Source organism: Myodes glareolus, chromosome 8, assembly GCF_982192425.1.
Source record: "Myodes glareolus chromosome 8, mMyoGla1.1, whole genome shotgun sequence".
NCBI classification, from domain to species: domain Eukaryota; kingdom Metazoa; phylum Chordata; class Mammalia; order Rodentia; family Cricetidae; genus Myodes; species Myodes glareolus.
This window is the reverse complement of record NC_142033.1, coordinates 54,161,085-54,167,908: the sequence shown is the minus strand read 5'-3', so window position 1 is coordinate 54,167,908 and position 6,824 is coordinate 54,161,085. Positions and strand designations below refer to the sequence as shown.

The 6,824-nt window shown below is 52.4% G+C and overlaps 1 protein-coding gene across 1 annotated transcript; it reads left to right on the top strand.

Moving 5' to 3' along the window:
• Positions 1–444: 444 nt before the first annotated feature.
• Positions 445–6,428, top strand: Sod3 (superoxide dismutase 3). Its single transcript, XM_087909041.1, has 2 exons — positions 445–774; positions 4,821–6,428. Exon 2 carries the CDS (start codon positions 4,837–4,839, stop codon positions 5,572–5,574), a length of 738 nt encoding a protein of 245 aa, XP_087765167.1. The 5' UTR covers positions 445–774; positions 4,821–4,836; the 3' UTR covers positions 5,575–6,428.
• Positions 6,429–6,824: the final 396 nt, after the last annotated feature.

Below are 6,824 nucleotides of genomic sequence, written 5' to 3'. Positions count from 1 at the left end.
CTAGACCCTCGGTTTGCTCTTTTGGTTCACAGGGAGATGGGGCGACCCATATCCCATGCCTGCTTCACAGATGTTGAAAGGGAGGTAAGGACGGTACATGGCTAGGAAATGGCAAGGCTGTGAAGGCGCCCTACCCTGCCTGCCCCACACCTGTGTGGCAGCAAGGTCTGGAGAGAAAGAGTCTCGCTCAGCTCCCAAGTGCCCATGTCTGTCTTAAGCACATCCCAGCATCCAGCAGAAGAAGTCAATAGCCCAGGGAGCCAGGGGAAAAGACAAGGCCCTTCGATAAAGAGACCATTGTCCACCTCTCCAAACAAGCTCATTTCTTTCTCATTTCTGCTCCCCTGCTGCGTTCTGAAGGTCACTGACTGCGTCTGCACAAGCCAGGGAAGTCACGAAAGGCATACTTGGCAAGGGGAAGCAGTGGGAAAGGATCCCGGAGCTGGGGAAAGAGGAGGAAGTAAAGGAGGAGGAGGAAGGAAGAAGAGGAACAAAAGGAGAAAGAGGAGGAAGACTATGAGGAGGAAGAGAAAAGGAGGAGGAGAAGACAGCAACTTACCACAAGGGACAGCCAGGCTGACTTCTCTTCTCCCAGCCAGTCCAGTGACCTTCTTCCCTTTTGCTGACCACTCCCCGGGGCTGGCCTCGCTGCTGCTCACAAACAGCCTGCCAGACCGCTCTGGGGAGGCAGCCCACAGGTTCTTCCTCAGGCCTCTAGCTGGGTGCTGCTCCCCACTTCGCCAGAGGGAAAGTGCTCTTGGGAGAGCTTGACAGGTGCGTGCCAAACTGAGCTTAATTTCATTCTTTTAGGAGTGTGCTTTTGAAGAGATGGAGATTGGGCTGGGTCAGTCAGCACTTGTTGGAAAAAGTTCAGTCGTGTTCTTGGGAGAGAAACCCTGTTAAGCTATTGGTCTGGGTGCTCTAGAGTGGGAAGAAGGGTCGTGGGAAGAGGGGGAGGAAGGCAATGGAGAGAAAGCTGCCTGCTTTTGGCCTTCAGTGCCTGGTCCTAGAGGCCTTTAGCGCTATAAATGTCATGGAATGAAGGCTGTCTTTGGACGCTGCGTGGCTTGGGCATTGGAGTTATGGAGGGTGAGGATGAAGAGGGACTCTCAAGAGTCACTTGCTTTGGGAAGTTGAAAGTCCCAGGGTTTTGTCAGCTCTAGCTGACAGCAAAGACTCCTTCTAAAGAACAGCTGAAGAGGTAAAAATACCCAAGGAGAGGAGACCTCACGAACAAGGAGTCTGGGTTTACCTGGGGGTAAGGAAGCATGTTCTTTTTAAAAAGAAAAGGTCTTTTAAAACTGTTCGTTCCTAGAAAAGCACACAAACACACTGCAGTTGGAGTTTGCTCTGGGCTTTGAAGGGAGAATTCCTGATGCGAAGCGTAAGCACAGAACATGCCCGAGTGACAGGCTGCCTCAGGAGAGGATCCTGTCCAGCGGGAACTAAGGCAGATACACGGGCTGCTCCCTTACTTCCCACCCATTCCCCAAAGCTTCAATGGAGTGCCACAAGAGCCCATGTCCAAAGAGGGGATCTCTAGATGTCACTTTTTCAGAATGATACCTCTCCACTTTACTCCTTAAATCTCTTCTGGGTCCCACATCCTTCCTTGGCTTCCACAGCATCTCCCAGCTGATGGTCTTCACAGCTCCATCAGGAGCCTCTGGCTGGCAGCAATGTACTGCCTTGTACTGAGAACTTGTTCTGAACGAGAATCCTAGTGGAAAACCGTGGGGGGGGGTGGTTCTGATGGGCTTGAGAGACAGCCACTCTTTTCCAAGGCCTGCCCTTAGCTCTTCGGTGAATAAATAACCTTGGGAGAGCTGCTTACATCTGGGCCTCTGCTTTCCGCCCATTGTATCCAGATAAACGTTCATCTTATAGGGTGTTTGCCAGGATTCAAAGTGGGGGGCGGGGGGTGGGGGGACTGCGGAGAAAAGTGCTTGCCATAGAAGCATGAGGACCCGAGTTTGTTCTCCAGCATACATGAAAAAGTCAGGCACAATGGTGGGCCGGAGGGCTTACTGGCCTGTCAATCTAACTCCATCAGTGATCTCCGCACACACATACACGCATGTACAGATATACACACCTATATATGTACAAACTTCACATGTGCCAAAGGCTTTTAACAGTACCCGGCCAAAGTGCTGGGTTTTCAACAGGTGCTGGCAATTTCGATGTTCTCTTTGAAGCCTGGTAGTAAGCGCCCCAGAGGCAGGTATGCCTGCACCCACTTGTAGGTGAGACACGGGTTCAGAGAGGAAGTAGGTCCAACAACACTCTGCAGCTCAGCACACTGCTACTGATCTTAGAACCAGCAGTGGCAGATAACCTTAGAGCATTAGTGGCAGTCAAGTTTTAGATTCACAGGCGAGTTCCTGAATCCATTCTTATAATCACCATACTAAATTGCCCTTCTGCAACAGCTATGGAAGAACTCACACCCCATTCATTTTCAACGGCTCCTCTTCAGGACTCTGAAAGCACAGATGACCTTCAACTACCCCCTCAGAGGCATCATTAATCCCTTAGGGCAGGCTTTAAAATGGGAAAGTATCTCCTTTATAAGTAACTGCCTGGACCCTCACCATGGCCTCTGTAGCGGAACTGGCCTTATTTTACAGGTAAGGACCCGAGGTTACTGGACTGTAGCCCTACGAAGTCACAGTACAGCTACCTTCCATGTCCTTGGGCTAGGTACCCAGACAACCTCAGACAGAAATTACAAAACCCAGACAGACAAAAAGCCCACCCTACATCTGCACTGAACATATACAGACCGTTCTCCTTGCGATGGCTGTTTATGCAGCATTGATCCTGATAGCAGCAGTAAGGCATCCAGGCGGGTTTTTAAGTGCAACGGATCATCTGAGCCACTTCTGCGCACACTTCTGGCTATCTTATGTAAGGGACTTGGGCATCCATGGAGAGGCATCCTGGGCTCGATCACCCACATACCGAGTGAGTCAGCTGTGTCGCAACTGAGGTTGAATTCTGTACCTTTCCAAAATATTTAAACTTTTTCAAAAGCGAAAAAACCAGTTAAGCTCGTCTGAATTAGGATTTCTTGGGTGGGGGATGGTTGGGCATCTTGGTTTTAGAACCCAGGTCCAGGTTGGGGACTTGGCCCAGATGGGGAGTTTGGATCCCACAAACTATGTAAAAAGATGGATGGGCACGGTGTTCCACCTGTATTCTTAAAGACAGGGAGGAGGAGCTAGGGAATCCCCGTCTGGCTAGCCGGATAAGCCAGCAGGACAACAGCAAGCCTCAGGCTCGGTGAGAGATTCTGCCTTGATATATAAGGAGGAGAGCAATTGAGGACGATGTCTGATGTTGACCTTGGGCCTCTACACACACATACATACATACATACATACACACACACACACACACACACACACACACACAGAGAGAGAGAGAGAGAGAGAGAGAGAGAGAGAGAGAGAGAGAGAATCTGATGTGCACTCAACACTAAGCTAATCTCCTGGCCTCTTCCAAGTGCCAGACCCGAGCTTCCAGCATCTGTCCAGATGTTTCTATCACTGCACATAATCTAGCCTACTTCCTCTTGGGCCTGCTACCCACATATACCCACATGTTCTCCTCTTTGGGGCACCTCAGCCTCTGGCAACTACCACTCCTCTTCCTCCTTCTGGGCCACGGCTACCACACTTACGCCATTCTCTGTTTGTCAGTTCCACTTAGGAATAGCTTTTACAGTTTCTGCCTTGGCTTCCTGCAATGGCACTCTAACTAGTCCTAAGGGTGTGTCTCTCTGGGCCTGGGCCCATCTCTGTCCCTAGACTGTACCCATTACTTTCCCCCAGTCCTCTTGGTTTTCAAAGCCCAGACCTCATCCTTTCTTATATTAGACTAGAACATACACTTTCTGAAACCGATATGTATTTGCTCATATTTATGGGATGATGTGATGTTTTAGATCTGTGCACTAGCCCCACCCCCATCGGGAGATGGACATGGTTTCTCCGGTGTCCCCAGCACCATGCTCCATCATCAGCCTTAGAACTAACCGTGTTGGAATGACTCGAGGACCTGCCTGCCTTCACCCTCGTCTTTCTTCAACAGTTAGGCATCCTGCTACCTGGTATGAACCTAGGAGCTGAGAGGCACTGGGCACAGTGTAGGGACAGACAGGAACACAGAGACTCAGAGACAGACATAGGCTGAGGACCACTTAGGAAACTATGGCAGGAACTCAAGGAAGGAAGAAACCATGAAGAAACAAAATTGCTACCCCCTCGAGCTCCAAGTCAGCTAGCAAGTGATGGGGGTCATGGTGCAAACACTTCAGAGAGACGTTTGGTACCAGTAAAAACCAAGATGGCAGGGACAATTTCATGCCTGCCTACCAGAAAGACTTGGGGAGAGCCTGGCAGGAGATCAGGCATGGAACTGGGAAGAGCTGCATCTGGAAAGGCAGTGAGATAATCCCCATCTCAGACACACACACACACACACACACACACACACACACACACACCTGCTCACACAAGGCTCCTAAGGCTCCTATCAGCTATTGGCTGTGGAGACAGGACTTGAGAAAACTGTCATTTTGTGTGAGTTTCTGAATGTAGGGGTGTGGCACTTCTGTATACACCGCCTATAATGCTGTGCCTGGCACCCAGCAAGCCCAGACAAGCATGGGAGATGGCCCAGACAAGCGTGGGAGATGGCCCAGGCAGTCCCTGGTGGGGCTGTGGATTTAGGATGTGAGAGTGAGGTCCCTGAGACAGGATATTTCAAGTGACTACGGCTTGCTTTCCTCCCACGTGTATGGGAACTTTCTGTAGGTGCAGAACCTCAGCCATGCTGGCCTTCCTGCTCTGTGGCCTGCTTCTGGCAGCCCGTGGCTCTGTCACCCAGCCCGTGTCGGATCAGGAGGATTCCAGCTTCGACTTAGCAGAGACCACGCCTGACCTGGCTGAGAAAATAACAGAAACTCATGCCAAAGTGCTGGAGATCTGGATGGAGATGGGACGACGGCGGGAGGCAAATGCCTCGGAGAAGTACGCAATCTGCCAGGTACAACCCTCAGCTTCGCTGGCGACTGATCAGCCACGGGTCACCGGCCTGGTCTTCTTCCGGCAGCTGTCGCCAGACTCCAGGCTCGAGGCCTTCTTCGATCTGGAGGGCTTCCCTGCCGAGCCGAACGTCTCCAGCCGCGCCATCCACGTGCATCAGTACGGGGACCTGAGCCAGGGCTGCGAGTCCACAGGTCCTCACTACAACCCAATGGCCGTGCAGCACCCGCAGCACCCTGGCGACTTCGGCAACTTCGTGGTGCGCGATGGTCGCCTCTGGAAGCTCCGCACCGGCCTGGCCGCGTCGCTGGCCGGCCCGCATTCGATCCTGGGCCGTGCGGTAGTGGTCCACGCCGGCGAGGATGACATGGGCCAGGGCGGTAATCAGGCCAGCCTGGCGAACGGCAACGCTGGTCGCCGGCTCGCCTGCTGTGTGGTAGGCGCCAGCAACCAGGAGGCCTGGGACCGGCAGGCACAAGAGCGCAAGAAGCGGCGGCGGGAGAACGAGTGCAAAGCCGCCTAAGTGTCACTCCTGGCCGCAGAGCCCAGTCATGTGGCGCCGAGATGCCTCCGCACGCCCCAGTCCTTCCATGCACCCCAGACAGATGTCATCCAGACAACCCAGTCGCTTCTGCGAGTCCTACACGCTTCCACTAACCCCTGACACCTCTATATGACTCCAGATGCCTTCACGACCACTCCCCCGCCACACACTCTGTCATCTCCGTGCTCCCCAGATTTCCTCCAGACACCTTTCCTCTGTGTTTCCTCACACCCAGGAGTCCTCTCATGCTCTAGGCACTTCCACAGAGGAAAGCTCCTTCATGCCCCAGATACCTCCATATGATGGAGGGTCCCCTCCATGCTGGACACGCTACCTTAAGGGCCCCTCTGGGTCCCGACGATCACACATGCCCCTACAATCCTGTTTGAAACAGTCTTTGAGGCTGTTTGCTCCCAGAGAATTCCTCCATTCCCCCACCCCCCACCCCCGACTCCCCTGTCCAGATGGAACTTGCTCACTCTCCACAATGAGGACCTCCCAGTCAGCACCTTTGAGAACACCCCCCAGGTCTACCGAAATACCCCCACCTCACTTCTTCTTGCCCTTCTTTTCTTTCCTATCCCATAACACAAGAGACTCCTTTCTTCCATAGGGCCTCTTCTTTCTTTTTCTTTTGTTCCTCCTAGGTGCTGAGAACACCGTGTCTCACGCACACCTAGGGGTCCATGTCTCAGTTCACCTCCTGCGGTGGCCCTGGTTCTGTTTTCAGCTATTTCCCATATGGTGCCTGCATCCCACTGAGAGCAGCTCCTGCTAGGGTATTTGGCAACCTTTGTGTTACACATTAAAAAACACAGCAATTCAGTCCTTCATTGGCCTCCGGTACATTTTTGAGACTGCTCAGCTCGGTGCCCTACCCCCTGAAAATATCCCTGAGTCTTTGCAAGCCTTCTCCTGCCTACCCAGTCCTGTAGGGAAAAGGTTCCATCATCAATTGCTATTCTTTGGGAGGACTGAGGGTTACGAGCCATTCAAGGACATTTCAATGTATCTGTGTGTGGCTTCCTTACAAAAAGATATAGACACAACCCAGAGCCAGAGGGGAGAAAAACCCATTGACTATGAAGTGAGTCCTAGGCTGGAGCCCCTACGTGACTGAGAGTCAGTGTTGAGGTACCCAGGCATGCAGTTCCCCAGATATGAGTGAACAGTCTGTATATGTCTTCTACCTCTACACACCCAATCCGAGTACCTACCTCCCAGCAGAG

Excerpts from the sequence above, each read along its gene's own strand:
- Sod3 (XM_087909041.1), top strand. The coding sequence starts at position 4,837 with ATGCTGGCCTTCCTGCTCTGTGGCCTGCTTCTGGCAGCCCGTGGCTCT.